Source organism: Sander vitreus, chromosome 2 (genome assembly GCF_031162955.1).
Source record: "Sander vitreus isolate 19-12246 chromosome 2, sanVit1, whole genome shotgun sequence".
Lineage (NCBI taxonomy): Eukaryota > Metazoa > Chordata > Actinopteri > Perciformes > Percidae > Sander > Sander vitreus.
The window spans coordinates 6794123-6811630 of NC_135856.1; the positions used below are offsets into that span (position 1 = coordinate 6794123).

Consider the following 17508-nt stretch of genomic DNA (forward strand, 5'->3'; position numbering starts at 1 on the left):
CGCCGTTAGTAATGCCGTTATACTTAAACGCCGTTACTCCCAACACTACTCACAGCCAGTTCATCCAGTTCATCTTAACATCTTTTTATTATTCAAAGCAGCTGCCTGTTGCAGTTGGGAATGAGGCTCAAATAGAGCTAAAGGAAACTGCAGAGTAGGGTTGCACGATATTGACAAAATGTGAGATTGCGATATCGATTATGAATACTGCGATATCGATATTAATTTCGATATCTTAAAACATATGTAAAATTACAAAAGTTATGGGTAAACGTATCAAAATAGATTCATAACAAATTAAACAAGTTTTTTTTACAACACAAGGTTTATGTCAACTGACTGTCATATTGGACTTGTACAGCATGAATAAATAAATAAGAACCATGTCTACAGGACATGTTTTACTGGTTGTACAGTATAAATAAATAAAGAGAACAGGACACAACTTTTCTTTCTCTTCTCTGCTTTGTTCCGTTTTGTTGTCTCTATCTATTTCTTCACTTCCACTGTCACTCTGTTGAAATATGCACACAAGTGGTACGCTCCATAGGGTTTGTCACGTAGTGGACCCGTGCGCTGACGTGCACTAACGTGCAGGTGGCACGGTAACTGGCCAATGAAACATGATCATTATAGCGTTTCAAGCGGGCTCTACATCGAACACAACTAAGCCACATAGCCAATAGACAGGACGCAGCGCTCCACAATATAAACAAATATATTGCATACTTATTGCGACACTTTCGATGTATTGCGATAACGATATTGAGTCGATATATCTTGCTAGTTAATGTACCAACGTCCCAGCTTCTAACTGCCAAATTTGCTGATACTGAAAATGTTAAATTGTAATGAGCATATGGCAACAAGAACGGTGGCAACAGCTATTAAATACACTGAACATCAAAGTTCCACTGATATCTCCAGACCTACAGTATCTGCAGTCAGCAGATGCAAATGGCATCATTTTCATACACATAGGCACGTATCACACAAGTATACACTCACACACACAATGGCCAATGGATGTCATTGTTGCCTTTGTATGTGACCGTAAAGAGCACTGGCTCTTCAATCAGCATTCATTTGAACTCTCTTGTTGTTGTCTCTTTCATTTGCTCCGTACAGGGCCTTTTAGGTTTTGGTTTGACCTTACATTGCCATAGCAACATCTACCAGGAAGTTTTTTTCTTCGAGCTGGCCATAGAATGGCAGACAAAGGAGTTGATGCCCTCTAGGAAGACAGATTGTCTGTCTGCTCTATTGTGTGTTTCCCAGATTAGAATGGCATGTGTTGTGCTACACATTTGGGAAATCAGGAGCACATAGGGAATTGTGTTTGTGATTAAGTGAGCTATCCGATGTGTCAGGGATTTTTTGGACATTTGGTGACTTTATATACATTTGTTTTGCACTATATTTTTGTAAAAAGCCTTTCCATGTTCCTGTAATCACATATGATTTAGAAAAAGATGTATGTGCTCCATCTTTATGTTCTTGTAACTATTCAAGGGGTGGGGGGGGGGGGTCATTTTTCCCTTCCAGATCATACCAGCTGGTCCAGGGATTCAGGTCATTTGGTGATAAACCTGTATCTCCATCCTCTAGGCTGGCATTGTTATGATTTATGATCTGCAGAAATCCACAGCTTGCTTTGCGATTTTGGATTCATCCTTCACATTTTGTACATGCTCCTTTTCTTATGCATAATCTGCTACAAATTAGGTTTTAATGAGTTTTTCTTTATTATAACTGCATGACTAAGGTCAAGCAAATGTTTTAACACCTAGTTTTTAATTCAATGTTGCTCTACTTTAACTATAAATATGGATGCTATAACCAAACATGTTTTTATATGTAGTTAGGCCTGAGAGCTGAAAATAGATTGCAATGACTTGAATTATTAAAATACTGTACATCAGTCATATCCTAATAACTTTAACATCCCACATATGTATGACTCACAAGGCTGGAAAATACCGTCCAACGAGTCATATACAATGCATGATTTTGAGAGATTCCTTTGATATCCACATAATGAAATATTTGTCTTGTAAGCCCATGTGAACTAAGCACCTTCATATTTTATTCATCTGCTATACAATAATCTGTCAACCTTGTTATTTTCAGAGTATAGATTGAACAATGTCTACAAAGTGTTGTGCAGTGCATGTTGTGTATTTGCTGATTTTTAATGTTTGCAAAACCATCTTCACACTGTAATAATATTAATTTATTTTGAGGACTTACTATAAGTTACATTCCTATGAAAAGTTTTGCCAAGTTGCTTTTCTGCTCCATTCAAGTTCACCTTGACGTTCAGTGATTGAGGACAGTTTATTCCTTGTTACCTTCCTCTAATTTAGAGGAGTTTAGAGTGTTTAGCTCACACCATTGACTACCTGAAAGTTGCGCAGCTACATATTGTCAAACATGATATTTTGTCCTTGATATAAATTAACATTAGGTTTGAAACGCTCACAACCATCCACACATCACTGAATCAGAGTAGGACTATATCAGGTGCTCATATCAACAGACTCTATCTTAAAATAAATCTAAAGTTGCACCAAAAACTGATACTGTAGGCTATATTCACTGACTTATGCGAGTGCGTGTCCTCGCATATTTTGAAGCATTAAGTGGCTCATAATCATAATAATCTCACACCTGCCCAGCATATACACTGTCCTCTGGCAAATTGCATTAAGTATTTGATGCCCAGACCTCCGGCTACTGGCTCATGCAACCTAGAAATAAAATATACATCTTAAAGGAAAATCTCACATTAGAAATGAGAAAGATTCATGTGCACCAAGATTTGTTTTTGAACAGAGAAGATAACTCAGAGGTGGTGGTATTTCCTTCTTAACTGACCTTTAGTTTGAAATAAAACCAAGATAATCCACTACCTACTTTACCATGTATTCATCTTGCAATATTAAAGCCTTTACTCTACGAAGGGAAAACTAAAAAATCACACTGATTGTTTAACCAAACACACTCTACAATATTCCCTTTGTTGATATAATTATAGTAACACTGTAAATTAGTCTTCCTGCTTTCCCCCCTCTTCTCTTCCGATATAACTCACAAGTGCATTAATGCATTTAAGTCAAGGTTGTGGAGGGCATGCCTCTGTTATTTTTTCTCCATAGGTCGGTACATTTTGTTCGTATCAGACCACCCGTTATTAACCATCGCTGTGAGGGATGAGGGTGTGCCTGCGTACGGCATGTTAGTTATTAAGTTCCAGGATGGCTTCATAAACAAGTCTGGTACTAATAGGACAAAATACATTATGTTTTTGTTCCGGTGTAGGCTTGTTTTTGGTGTAATGGAAGGAGGGTTGTTTAGCTGATTAGTAGTTTAGCATTCTGCAAGCTTCACTGATCTGAGTAAGTGGGGAAAACAAACTAAATGTCAAACTACCACTTTAATTTTCTTTTACAAAATTAAACAATGAACTATTATGGTTAGTCATATTTTTGAACTTTGGACAAAGCAAGTGTATCACCTTTAAAGGAATACCCTGACTTATTGGGACTTTGTCTTATTCACCGTATCCCCCAGAGTTAGATAAGTCCATACATACCCTTCTCATCTCTGTACGTGTCGTAACTCTGACGCACCCACCGCTAGCCTCGCTTAGCACAGATCCTGGAGGTTCTAGCCTACTGCTCCCAATAAGTGACAAAATAACGGCAACATTTTTCTATTTACATGTTGTGATTTGTATAGTCACAGCGTGTACAAAAAACAAGTACACATGAGACACAGCCATCTTCTAACCGTATACAAACTGGGAACTATATTCTCAGAAGGCGAAGCACTGCTACTTGGGCGGAGTGATTAGCACAACACCTGAAAAGCACCGTTGTTACTCTCTGCTCCTCAACACGGGGTTTCTCAGGTGCTGTGAGCAAATCACTCCGCCCAAGTAGCAGAAGTAGCAGTGCTTCGCCTTTCTGAGAATATAGTTCCCAGTTTGTATACAGTTAGAAGATGGCTGTGTCTCATGTGTACTTGTTTTTTGTACACGCTGTGACTATACAAATCACAACATGTAAATAGGAAAATGTTGGCGTTATTATGTCACTTATTGGGAGCAGTAGGCTAGATGGAGCCGGTTACCTCCAGGATCTGGGCTAAGCTAGGCTAGCGGTGGGTGCGTCAGACAGAGTTACGACACGCACGGAGATCCCAATAAGTCCCAATAAGTCGCATTTCTAAAGTTCTTTTAAAGTTCCTTTAATACATTATGTAACGTGTATGACATACACATGTGTATGAAATGTGCTAACTTTGCTTTGCCTTGTAGGTCCTTTGACGTGTCACTGATGGGATCTTATCAACTTTCGTTGCCGCGTATTCCTTAAAGCCTCCATGGAGATTATCCAGTCTACCCAGCTGCCTCAGGAAGCCCCTGCAGCTACATGGAGCAACAACTCCATCCCCCCCTACTCCCAATTCCTCCTCCTCTCCACCACTTCTGAACCACTTCTCGGCTTTACCACCAGCGACGGCGCTTTCCTCTGCCAAAACTGCACCAAACCGGAACCTGGATCCCTCCCTGGCTTGGCTGGGATCTTCATCCCTCTTATCTATGCGATAGTGTGTGTTGTTGGCCTCGTAGGCAACACTCTGGTCATCCACGTTGTTGTCAACTACACCAAAAACGAGTCCGTCACCAACATCTACATCCTCAACTTAGCCATTGCAGACGAGCTCTTCATGCTGGGCCTGCCCTTCCTGGCGGTGCAGAACGCTCTGCTCTATTGGCCCTTTGGCTCTCTCATGTGCCGTGTGGTCATGACAGTGGACGCCATCAACCAGTTTACCAGCATCTTCTGCCTGACCGTGATGTCAGTGGACCGCTACCTGGCTGTGGTGCATCCCATCCGCTCCTTCTGGTGGCGGCGGCCCCGTGTAGCCAAGGCAATCAGTGCCACAGTTTGGGCGGGGTCTATTGTGGTGGTGCTGCCGGTGGTGGTGTTTGCAGACGTGCTAAAGGATGATGGGAACTGCAGCATTGTGTGGCCTGAGCCAGCAGAAGTGTGGAAGACGTCTTTCATCGTGTACACGTGCACAGTCGGCTTCTTCTGCCCCCTGCTGGTCATCTGCTTGTGCTACCTGCTAATCGTCATCAAGGTACAGCATTTACAGTGATACAGATGTTTTGTCACCTGAATGATTTTCCCCATTCTGAATTCCCATTTCAAAATTGTTTTTAAAAAATATCCTGCTAATTAAAGTAGAAACATGAGACTCTCCTTGATACGTAATATCATTTATGTTGTCATAGTTTTGTTATGTACGACCACCATGTAGAATCACTCTGATTGTGAGTCACAAAACATTTTCTAGGGGGAAAAATAAATGGGACTTTTACTTACAACATCAGGGGTCCCTTAATTTGCTCATACCACGTTCCAACTCTGTTGCATTACATTATTTTTGTGTTGAATATATTTTACCAAAACATGCTGTTTTTGACTACTCACAAAGAAATCCTTCCAAATGAAGCTGCAGTGCAGAGAAGCCCTTTAATGCAGCAACAGCTTTTGTCACAAACTGCACAAACACATTGGTACACAGTCACACAAATATCTTTTATAATTGGACTGTTCTCTGTTGATATCACTAACGATGTTGGAGGGCTCTTGTACCAAAGCAATATTTGTACAGAAATAATGGAGAAGCACACTGTGCCACAGTATGATTCAGTGGAAAAACCGTAACAGCAATTATCCACCACATTATATGACACAATAAAGGCTGCGTTCCTCTCACTACCTTCAGAAATATCCTTTTAGTGTTGGTTATATTTTGAGTTATATACTATTTTACTGTTTCAATCATACTTTTTCTGTATCTTACATCATAAATGTTCACGCATATTGTATTTAATGTGATATAGCAACATTGCACTGTAATGCATTACAAGAATAAAACAGGAAACACCACCTTTGCTAAGAAAACCTAGTAGGAAAAGGAGCCATGATGTTCTAATTCCTCTAATGCACTAAAAAACAGTAAAGTGTATAAAATTGTAGGAAGAATGTCATATCTGCTTTAGATAACAAACAGACATGACCGTCAACAGTTTCCTTACAAACTATTTCTTAGGTACATAGTGGTTCAAAGTTACATTCACTTTTGTATTGCAAATCTAAGGTGGGAATAACTTAGCAGACAAAATGGCAAAATTGTAAAAATCTTTTCTTTCTTAGCCTTTCTGAGCCTTTACCAGTGAACATGAGTGTTTAAGTAGGATGGGTTCTTTGTATTTTTTTTTCAAAGGTGCGCAGCGTTGGAAAGCGGGCGCAGGCCACGTCCTCTAGGCGCAGGAAGTCGGAACGTAAAGTCACCAGGATGGTGGTTGTCGTGGTGGCAGTGTTTGTCCTTTGCTGGCTACCATTCTACGTTCTGAATATCGTCAACCTCCTGATGGTCCTGCCTGGGGACTTCCGGGGGCTCTACTTTTTTGTTGTTGTGCTGTCCTATGCGAACAGCTGTGCAAATCCCATACTGTACGGATTTCTGTCCGACAACTTCAAGAGAGGCTTCAGGAAGGCCCTGTGCGGCACTTCACGCAGGGTGACGAACAACGACAGGGGCGGCACTGAGGTACAGCGACCAACAGAGGAGTGGGGCGGCATCGTGCTCCAAGCACAAAAAAAATGTGAAGGAGTCATAAATGTACATAGGAAGGATTGTGTTGAAAAAGAAGATGAGGAAAGCAATGGAACAGGAGGAGGGAATATACAGATGAGTGAAATATGCAAAAAATCACCAAATGGAAACCAAAGTGAAGTAAAACAGGTCTCAAAGACACAGGTTGTGCAGAAAGGTAAACCTGAGCCGGAGCCAAGTCAGAGTTCCAAACATGGAGAATTGGCTGAGAAAGGCCCAGGCTTTGATCCTGCTAAGGTAGCGTCCTCTATGGCCACCAAAAGCAAAGACAGCAGGTCACAACCGGAAAATTGCTTGGAAGACAACAAAGTGCTTGAAATCAGCTATCTGTAACAGATTACATAAATTCTGTGGACTTTTTTCCCCAAAGATGCCATTTGGATAATTTCTCAGATATTTGAAATGGCTGTGAATATTACAAACTACAGATTACAGGCTCAGTGTTACATCATGTGGGGTGACTACTTTACAAATTTGTGCAAATCTTTGAAGTTGGGGTCAGTTCTTTTTTTCCCCCAATGGAAATTTGCATTATGTAATAGTCTCCCAATAAGTACAATTATTTTTGCCACGGTGCAAGAATGCTAAAATAATTTGACTTTGACAAAATATGAAAGTAGGCATGTTAACCATGTTGGATTGAAATCAAATGGAAACCTGAATAGTTAGAACAAGACATTTTAAATATCTGATCTGTATCACTGGCTGCAAGTATTGTGAAGTACAGTTTGGAGTTATTGTTGCAAGTAGTCTACAGACATGCAGAAACACTTGTATGTTAAATATATTAACATATTAATTTTGAGGTTTCGATTTTTTTGTCGCGACTTAATCTTGAACTTAAAACTGTGTTGCCTACTGGAATGGTATGGTTCCCTTAAAACTGACAAAAGCTCAGGTGTTACACCAAAAAGGTCATTAATGATTGATGTCACCCTGTATGTATGGTTGGTGAGGGCTTCAGTGACTCATTCTAGAACCATATATATTTATTTATTTTATATATATTTTTTTTTATATTTATTTATTCAATAATAATGTTGAAAAGGACTGTCACAAGTACTGTTTTTTTGAGTTAGGAACAACTTGTTCTGAAATGTCTAATGCACTGTATGAATCATATCCCAGTGGGAGGTAACAACTAATGACCCACTGTGAAATGAAAAATGGTGTGTTTTACTTTTACAAAAACAGCCCACAAAGATAATTGTAGTGTTTTTTACAAAAACACATTTTAGTGTTTGTTGTTTAGTGCTTTTGAGCTTTTGTGTAACAAATGTAATACTCTGCGTGCCTAAGCACACATACATGGGGCTGAGCACAGATGTAACTCAGTCGCTGCATTTCTTCAGTATTCTTAAGTATCTTCTCACTTCAACTGTAACTGACAACTTGCTTCAGCTTACTACCCAAGATGGGCAGCACAAAAAAAATAGTGCCTGCGCCCTTCTAAGTTTCAGGAAGAAGCAGGTTTAAAGACTATTTTCTGTGTAACTGGAACTTTAGGGGAGGTACTTTTGCATCAAATCTGAAATATGCTAGTGAGAAAACTGCACACCCTGTGTAGAAAACATACCATCATGTGTGTATTTCTTCATTAAATCCTTTTTATAATTATGAAGGAGACAAGAAGATTACTTTTCTTTTAACTCATTAGATAGACAGTGTGTATCCCTGGTGCATTCATGTTAAGTGTCATGCGTTGCTGCTTTATGCTCATAGTTACTATGTTAATACGGTCAGTGTAAAGCTTATTGATTGGTTGAAATAGTCAGGGTGTGTGTGTGTATGTGTGTTGTAGTGAATTGTGAACTCTATATTTTTATGTCTTATTTAAGTGAAATCCCAGAAAGGCAGGTTGTATTACAAGACCATTTTGCCAAATTACTGCTTCTGTTTCCTATGATCAGTGTTGCCATTAAGATGTATTATCAGATGATTTTCCATACACCCATCCATTAGCTATAGCAGCTTATCCTTTTAGAAGGGGTGCGAGGGAGCAGGAGCCAATCCCAGCTGACATTGTGCGAGAGGCACACATAAACAGACAACCACTGACGCTCACATTACTGCTACGGGTAATTTAGAGTCCCTAAATAAGTTAACTTGCGGCCTTTGGGCAGAAACAGGAGCATCCTTACAAAGCCCATGCAGGCACAGGAGAACATGCAAACACAAACAGAACCCAGATCCTTCTGGCTGTGAGGCGAACCACTGCACCGCCTTGCCGCCCTACAGATGATATTTGTATGTAAACTGTCATTTTGTCCCTCAATAAAACTTGGTGTTGTATGCAATTGTGTTACTTGAACTAATGCATATAGTGTGTGCAGGTATACAATATAAACTGTCAGTACATGTTTGTAACTGTTTACTGTACGTTGTTCACCAAGAAAGACTTCAAAGCAATTAAAAAATAATCATCCACTTTATTGCAAAAATGCTTCTTTCACAAATGAAACGAGAAATCCAACTGATGTCTGTTCAAACATTATAGTGGCATGTTCAAAGTAGTCAAAGCTGTAGCGCAGTTTATTCTGCACCTGGTTAACTTTGAAATTCAAAAGACCAAGTCTGCCCTCTAGAGGTAAACATAATGAAAAGGGAAAACATTAACAAGAATCAAATAATGGCTGGAACACAGCAAACATATTTTAGATAACATCATAGTTTTGATCTTTTTAAAACACCCACTGTGTTACTTATTGACATGATGGGCACTTTGTCTCATCTTGTAACTCTTGGTCTTGTGCAGTTAGTAATAGCATTACTGATTTGGATAGTGTCTTGATGTCTCTTTGAGGGAAATAGTAAGTGGGATTTTCAGATTCAGTTTTACATCCATCCAGGAATTAATTCATCCACTCGTCCATCAGTCCACCCTTACTCAGGGACAACTTGTCCTATCCACTTGAGGTAGGGCGGGTTGCCTTGGTCAATGGGCAGACTGATGACCTCGGCCACCTCGTAAGGATGGTTGGAGCTGTGAGGACAATGAGCAGTTATGAGTCAACTGAGTGCACAGACTGGCACGCAGTACATATAAACAGCAGTAATTAAAGCCACGCTCTTTGACTGCATGGGTCACGGCAGATAATGGAGCAACAAAGTGTTCCTGGGAGAGTTTAGGCTGGTGCAAAGTGTTTTCTCTATCGAGTTTTAAAAATTAACTTACCGGACATATTCAGCGAGAGCCGGCACCTTGGAACTTCTTGTTTTAATCATCTAAACAGGGGGGGGGAGACGCTGTGTGAGCTCCGCAGACTTTCTCACACACTTGATGATTTTATTATTATAAAAATCAACCTATTCTGAGTCTAGGATGCCCCAAAATTGTTTGCCCTCTCTCTCACTCAGTATGATAAAGTCTGTGAAATTCTCATGATCTTTGACAATCCTGATTAGGGTTGGGTATCGTTTGGATTTTTACGATTCCGAACCGATACTTTTAAAACGATTCCGATTCCTAAACCGATTCTTAAAAAACTGAAAAATGACATCAAAGATGTAATGTGTTTACTAGCGATCACGTGCAGTGAATGGTTAATATGCTTTTACGTCCGTTTTGGTGAGCCCAGAGAGAAAATATTAGGGGTGGTACGGTTCACAAAATCCACGGTTCAGCTCGTATCACCGTTTTCGGCACTTCAGCATATGATACATAGCTAAAATCAGCATATTGAATGCATGTTGCACAATACATGCACACAGTGGCAGTTCTATCTATTGTTTTATTTCTGCTGTCATCATAGGTAACATGAAATCCAAAATGTTCCCACACACCAGACTATATACGATGCTGGCGCATCCTCCAACTCCGGGCAGCCTTCCTCATCTCTCCCACTAACCATTTCTACATGTGACGTGACCTGCAGCACTCCACACTCCACCTGAGGAGCGGTCGGCTCGGCGCCTCTCAAAATCTGACGAAAATCTTTCAAACTGACCTTTGTCGATCAAAAAAAACAGACAGATTCAGCAACTGTATGGCCTATTTCTCGCTTAAAATTATCTCGCAATAACTATTTTCCCCTCGTCGTTTATATACCGTCTATGGTCGTTTCCAGTAAGTGTTTTAACATAGGTGTCGAAAGTGGGCACTACGGCAGTAAGCGGTTAGTGCACGTTAACAGTGGACTGACGAACCGTGCGACGCACACACGCTCCGAACCGAGACATGCGAACCGAGCGGTTCGGATGTTTTTTCATGAACCGTACCACCCCTAGAAAATATGGCATTTTAAAAGTAGCCTACATTTACGGTAGCTAGCTAACGGTAGACGACAGAGAAAGGGTGATATTTTGACTTCCGTTTCGGAGCGACAGAGGGAAAATATAGCGGAACCGGGTTTCGGTACCCAACCATAATCCTGATCCCAAAAGTCTTTCTCTACCCTTTCCTGCTCAATCGCCCTTTGCAAGTGGGCAATGAAATGAAATGAGCACAGGCTAACATCGGTCACGGTTCAACATGAAGTCTGAGATGTCTTCTTACATCAAATCATTTGATGTTGTCAAATGCAAATAACCTGCCTTGACATCATTGATTGAAGCCTAGCCAGAAATGCACCACTGTGGAAAGTTAAATAACTAGCTTAGTAACACAAGAGAGAGGATGCCAGATTCTCCACTCACAGCTAATCTTGTTTTACACTGTTCATTTGTCTTGTCCATTCCCGTTAAAATCCACCTTTTTTGTTCCAACACTCTAAAAGAAGTTGCAATGAAGTTATTGCTAATTATCAATGTCAATAAGCAGTATTGTATTAACAATGGTATTGATAAAATCCCAGCCATACCTCTGTCTAAGTAATTCTATCTGCAGCAGTTAGTACTACACTGTTGGTAATACATATTACAGAATATAAAAATAACAGAAGCAGCAGTAATGGTTACAGGTACAGTTGCAGGAATAATAGTATTTAACCGTTGTGTTGTCTTCGGGTCAGAAATGACCCGCCACCGGCAGAGAAAACTAGAAAAATATTGCCTTTATTCATATTTCCATGTAAGCCTAATCTTAGCAGGTGTTTACAGGTCCCGAGGCAAGGCTGCATCTAGTATTTGGGATACAGAGATAATATAAATAAATTGTAATACATTTCCACTTTAGTGAAGAAAAGCATTATGACAGCTGTGTTGTAATAGTGTGTAGTGGTGTCTCCATTGAATAAATGTCTTTCTGCAATGTGAAAAGGGTAACTCCGATATCGACACACTTTGTGATCAACGACAAGTTGTTTGTTCATCCGAAATACATTTGGCATTTAAAACTCAATTAAGCTGCTTTATTTTAGGGTGTTAGTGAAGGCGGGTGATTTTTGACCCCGAGGACAACGGGGAGTATACACCATGTGGTTAAGTAATGGTCGCAGGGATAGTAATTGACCTTGTGTTGTAGAAATAGGATTTAGGTGCATTTAGAGTGACATTTTAAACAGCCCAACATATTACAACATTTAGTCATCAACACTCACCAGCAGCACTTCATTGTCCTCCTCAATCTTACCCTGCCATTCATATCTGAAAAAAAACCAAAACAAGACAGAATAAGTAATTTGTCATCTAAAATATCCTTGTGAGTCATCCTTATTTTGTTTGCCTGAAAAGAAAACCTTCATTCATAACCCGTCATTAAGCAAAAACACCCTGTACATATTGAAAACACAAACAACTCAGTCTAGCAGGCCGCTGAATAGCAGCCGTCTCAAAACTTACACAGATGTGATTGCTGGGACAATGTTGACGCACGCAGCTAGTTTCCTTTCCACAATACCCCTGTGAGACAGAAAATAATGAATCAGCCACAAATGAATACGCATGAAAGAACTGGCAAGAATGCTGTTGTATGAATGGCAGAAATAAAAATAAACATTTGTTCTGCAGGGTGATGATGTGGAGTATGAACTAAACTACACGTTAGGCTTTATTATTTGTGCGTGTAAGTGAATATGTACGTGTTTTGTGTATGTCACAACGTTACATCCAGCCCTTTGCCTAGTTGATTGCTAGCATGCTAGATAGCAGCTAAACCTCTCTGTCCTCTGCCTGATGTGAGCGTTTCAGCGCCCTGTCTCTGCGGTGGTGTTGGTACTTGCCGTTGGTCTATCGGTCTGCCCTGTACTGTAGCCTGAAAAATCGATAATTGACGGAATGGCCTCAGGTTTCAGTCTGTTGGACTTAACCCTCACCAGTGACCCTGTTGTATCAAAAGTACAGCTCTCTAAATAGTCGGTCGCTAAAAAATGGTCGCTACAGACTCGAAATCCAGGGGCTGTTGGAGGGCTGGCCAGTTTTCAGGCAGCTAGCCATGAGTTGAGGACTGGTTTCCTTGTCAAAGGCAGCCTGTGGAAATGTATCGTAACCCCAGCTGCCTTAGCCCTATACAATTTATTACTGTAGCCAGGAGCAATGCAGTATGACCCCCCCCCTAGCCGATTATGGAATTCCAACATGGCGGTGCCCGTGTAACAACAACAACACTTTCAATGTACCATTTTATCCCTTTTAACAAATTCAGCCATTTTAATCATTGTACCAATGAGAAGAAATAAAATACATCTGTTATATCACCTTTACTGAAATTCCAGTTCAGTTCATCTTTAAATGGTAACTACTGTTTTTTTCCAACCTGGACCCTATTTTCCTGTTTTTGTGTCTAAGTGACTGATGGGAACAACAATCTTTGACATCAGTCCAGTGTTAAGCGAGATCGCTGCGGCAGCGGCAAAACAAGCTACAATGTAAGTTAATAGGGCACAAAAGTGCTGACAGGCTCAGATTAATATTCTAAGTGTCTGATAACATTATGGAAAGGATTTCTAAGGAGGTCGACCTTTCTGTTAAAGAGTAAGATCCTTCTTTTAAACATAAAGACATCCGCAAAATTGCGTTCGCTAAAGCCACCAGACTCCATGTAAATAAACAGTAATTCTGGCATCGTAAAATACACTTCATTCAAAGTTGAGAGAAACAACATAAAACTATGAAAAGCCGTTGTGGGTCGTCTTTCCACTTTTCAACCATCACAACTCTAGTTTTGGTTGAAATAAACACAGTTTACCGATTTACATGTGAAAATATGTTGGCTTTTTACACGCCAAAAGTATTGTTTTTTTAAATGGAGTCTTGTGGGTTTAGAAACAGAAAGGTCATAAATATGTTTTAAAAAGGCCTCTCTTTGTAGGGATCCTTTCCAATATGTTGTCAGACACGTAGAATATTAATCAACACCTTTTCAGTGGCAAAATAAAGCACTTTTAGTGGACCAAATTGACAATGCACATTTGCCCCACGGATAGGGTTACATTGCAGCCCAGTCTGTGGCTGCCAGTTACAGCTTTCACGCTTAATACTAGACCAATTTCAAAGAATGTAGTTTCTATCAGTCACTTACACACAAAAAAATAGGAAAATAGCATCCAGGTTGAACAAAACGGTAGTCACCCTTTAGGATGTGGCTGATTGTATCACCTGGCCAAGTCTTTAGCCACTGTGTCGTTGGGACAAGTGACGAAGGCTGCAGAGTGTGTACCCGAAGTGTACGTCTCAGACGCCATGGAGAAGGCCCTCAGTCCAACAGTCCTCAGCAGAGGGAACATAAACACACTCAGGAGCACCGTCTGGGAGGAGAAAAGGAGGATGAGGATGAGACCCAACCAACAAGGCAACAAGCAGACATGCATTTAACTAAGTACATTTACTCAAGTACTGTACTTAAGTACAAATTTGAGGTACTTGTGCTTTACTTGAGTCTTTTTCATTTCATGCCACTTTCTTCTTCTACTGCATTTCAGAGGGAAATGTACTTTTCACTCCTCTACATTCATCTAAAAGCTGTAGTCACTAGTTACTTTAAAAATTAAGATTAGATTGTTGCTTACAAAACACATGTTGTTTATAAAATACGGTTTTTCATTATGAATGAAACTCCCCAACAATATAACAGTCTACAGGTCCAGCTGAAATGATTAGACCAATAAATACACAACTGTTTGGATGGTTTTCAGTTTCTAAAGCTGAGGATTTTTTATTTCTTTTTGCAGTGAAGTACATTTTCCTGATGATACTTACATACTTTTACTTAAGTAACACTTTCAATGCAGGACTTTTACTTGTAACAGAGTACTGCAGTGTGACATTAGTACTTTTAGACAAGTAAAAGATCTGAATACTTCTTCCACCACTGGCAACAAGGTCTCCAAAATACATTAGAGCGTAGGCATGAAGTTTAACAAACATGGACAAAACCATATCAAGTGTGTTATTTAGAAACATCTGCATACAGCGTGGAGCATCAAGGAAAATAACACTCACCACAACCAAAGCTTTGAAGGATCCACCTTGCAGTGTCTCTGCACTGGGCAGTCCAATGTGCATTGCCTGAGCGGGTCAAAAACAAACCGGTCAGCCAGCCACAGTGGCGAAAGAAGTACTCAGATCCTTAACTTAAAGTCCTCATATTATGCTCATTTTCAGGTTCATAATTGTATTTTGAGGTTATATCAGAATAGGTTTACATGGTTTAATTTTCAAAAAACACCATATTTTTGTTATGCTGCAGCTCCTCTTTTCACCCTGTGTGTTGAGCTCTCTGTTTTAGCTACAGAGTGAGACATCTCACTTCTGTTCCATCTTTGTTGGGAGTCGCACATGCACAGTACCTAGGTAAGGACTACTAGCCAATCAGAAGCAGCGTATGAGGGCGTGCCACGCAGCTAGGCGAGCATTATAACCAAGGGGGTAAGCCTCTCCCCGGAACGCGTAGCTCCTATGGCGCCATTTTGATGCTACCAAGCCATCACCTCCCGTTAGCATTCCATTGACTGCCATTCATTTTGGCGCCACTTTGACAGGGAATAACTTTACATCTGAAGCGTTTAAAGACTTTATTTGTTCATTGTTTATTTCTAAAGAAACACAACAATGTATAAAAGGCTCCATTACCTTGTACCTCACGACATTATGGCTCCGTAGCAGACGTTTTTGTAAAAATAGGCTAACGATTGTGTCATAACCACGCGACTTACTGTCACATAGTAGAGGAATTACCGTATAGTACAGGAGAAGCTCAGAGGCAGTTTGGACTTACATTAGCTGTTTAAGTTTAATTACTAATTTTAACTAGCATTTTAGTTAGCAATAATTAGCCTGTGCCTATGTTATCTCCTTACATATACCTACGCTCGCCGTCTCTGCAAGATTTGGAATGATTGAGATTTCCAGGTTGCTCACGTCACATCTACGTCTTCGAGCTCAGTTGGAGGCTGCGCAGTAACGCTCAGCCATCACCGGAAAAGTGCTTCTAATAGACTTCACTGGTCTCCGTCCAGAGCAACGGGATCTGTTGGTCCAGTTTATATACTGTCTATGACTATAACACGTGTTCCAAAGTGACGCACGTTCGTCACGGAAGTAAAGGCTGGACTACAATAGAGCTGTTTGGAGCAGTTTGTGAACAGTGTTTTCTGTTGGAGATGGTAAGTCCCTTTGGGGTGGACTTTGGGCTTTTTCACTTTGTAAACCTATAACATGCACAAAAAAGATATATAAACACAATAAAGGAAAGGGAAAAAGCCCAAAAGCATAATATGAGCACTTTAAAGAATAGACATACAATGGTCACTAAAAACTATTATAAGTGCAAATCGTGATAACATTTTTTAGTAAAAATGTTAGTAAAAGTACAGACATATCAGCAAAATGTACTTAAAAATGCAAAAGTAAAAGTGCTCATCATGCAGAATGGCTCCTCACCAGTGTTATATTATTATAGAATATTATAATATTATGTTCTTCACTAACCCCAAAACTGTACTATGCCATTAAAACGGATGGCTCTTCTTCTGTGTGCCGGTCTGCTTTATGATGAGTCATGCACAAGTGTAAGGAACTGCTTGGAACTGAAAATCACTGGAACTTTTCCCTAGTACACTTTTATGTGACAAATACAACTTGATTGATTCATATTTGAGTTTCTTTCCACCAATGGCCAGCCAGCATATTCACATAGTAGTCATTGCTGCCATGTTTCAAATGTATTTTGCACTTTAACTTTGTCCAAACTTACAGGGTTGTAGTAACGTACAGTAAGGTTAGCGATAAGCAGTCTTCTTCACTCATTTACTTTACTTTATTTCTTAAGATAAACAGGCAGCTATTTGCACCCAAGGATAATGCAAATGTGACAAAAAACACTTTGTACTAACCTCTTAACTAACATAGTTTCTAGTTTATTGGTTCCTTGCAGAGGTGTGTTTAGCTAGTAACGTTAGCATGTGTGAGCGCTAGCAGTAACGTTAGTTATTGTTAGTCGGGGAGTAAAGCTTTGGGGACTTTATGACAGGGCAACACTACACGACTACGGAGCAATACGAGAGGAAAAAAGACCCTAGCTAACGTTATTCTGTAACACCAAACCTGTCAAGAGTCATTTTTTGTAACTTACCTTCTGACAGCTTCCAGGCTGTGCTTAGCGAGCAACACACTCTACCGTAAAGCGAGTGGGCTGTATGTTTGTGAAACTGTCGTAAATCAGCAGGCTCTCAAACGAAGGTTATTGCCATATTTTCCATTTTCATTATCATCAGTTTTGGATGCTAGTGAAAATAATAATTAGTAAATGAATACATATAGTAATCGATTTGTTATTGTCAATATGTTGGCAACTGATAGACGTCATGGTATGGTGCATTTAATAGCGACAATACACCACAAACGACAGCATCAATAACATGTAGGGTATTGATTTTCAGTATTTATATAGCCTATGCAAACGCATGACTATTATCCTAGTTTTATACAAGCCTACAG

General features: G+C 40.0%; 2 protein-coding genes across 4 annotated transcripts; one reads left to right on the forward strand and one right to left on the reverse strand.

Moving 5' to 3' along the window:
• The first annotated feature begins 4331 nt into the window (after window positions 1-4331).
• On the forward strand, window positions 4332-8975 carry sst3b (somatostatin receptor 3b). Its single transcript, XM_078274666.1, has 2 exons — window positions 4332-5151; window positions 6304-8975. Exons 1-2 carry the CDS (start codon window positions 4387-4389, stop codon window positions 7027-7029), a joined length of 1491 nt encoding a protein of 496 aa, XP_078130792.1. The 5' UTR covers window positions 4332-4386; the 3' UTR covers window positions 7030-8975.
• A 130-nt stretch (window positions 8976-9105) lies between these two features.
• On the reverse strand, window positions 9106-17215 carry LOC144533364 (protein CutA homolog). Of its 3 annotated transcripts, XM_078274679.1 has the most exons (7): window positions 17144-17215; window positions 15013-15078; window positions 14170-14318; window positions 12415-12474; window positions 12174-12219; window positions 9872-9921; window positions 9106-9679 (listed from the first exon to the last, which is right to left on the reverse strand). In XM_078274679.1, exons 2-7 carry the CDS (start codon window positions 15073-15075, stop codon window positions 9580-9582), a joined length of 468 nt encoding a protein of 155 aa, XP_078130805.1. In that variant the 5' UTR covers window positions 15076-15078; window positions 17144-17215; the 3' UTR covers window positions 9106-9579. The 3 variants fall into 3 exon arrangements, with proteins under 3 accessions (XP_078130805.1, XP_078130823.1, XP_078130813.1); XM_078274697.1 differs by lacking the exon at window positions 15013-15078 and having other exon boundaries at window positions 17144-17205; XM_078274687.1 differs by lacking the exons at window positions 9106-9679; window positions 9872-9921 and adding an exon at window positions 9928-11753.
• Between the last annotated feature and the right edge of the window lie 293 nt (window positions 17216-17508).

Bases quoted from the DNA above. Each gene is read 5' to 3' on its own strand.
- sst3b (XM_078274666.1), top strand. From the start codon at position 4,387: ATGGAGATTATCCAGTCTACCCAGCTGCCTCAGGAAGCCCCTGCAGCT. The intron at 5,152-6,303 runs GTACAGCATTTA...TTTTTTTCAAAG, and splicing joins ACCTGCTAATCGTCATCAAG to GTGCGCAGCGTTGGAAAGCG.
- LOC144533364 (XM_078274679.1), bottom strand. From the start codon at position 15,075: ATGCACATTGGACTGCCCAGTGCAGAGACACTGCAAGGTGGATCCTTC. The intron at 12,220-12,414 runs GTAAGTTTTGAG...GTTTTTTTTCAG, and splicing joins GTCCCAGCAATCACATCTGT to ATATGAATGGCAGGGTAAGA. The intron at 9,680-9,871 runs GTAAGTTAATTT...TTGTCCTCACAG, and splicing joins GCTCTCGCTGAATATGTCCG to CTCCAACCATCCTTACGAGG.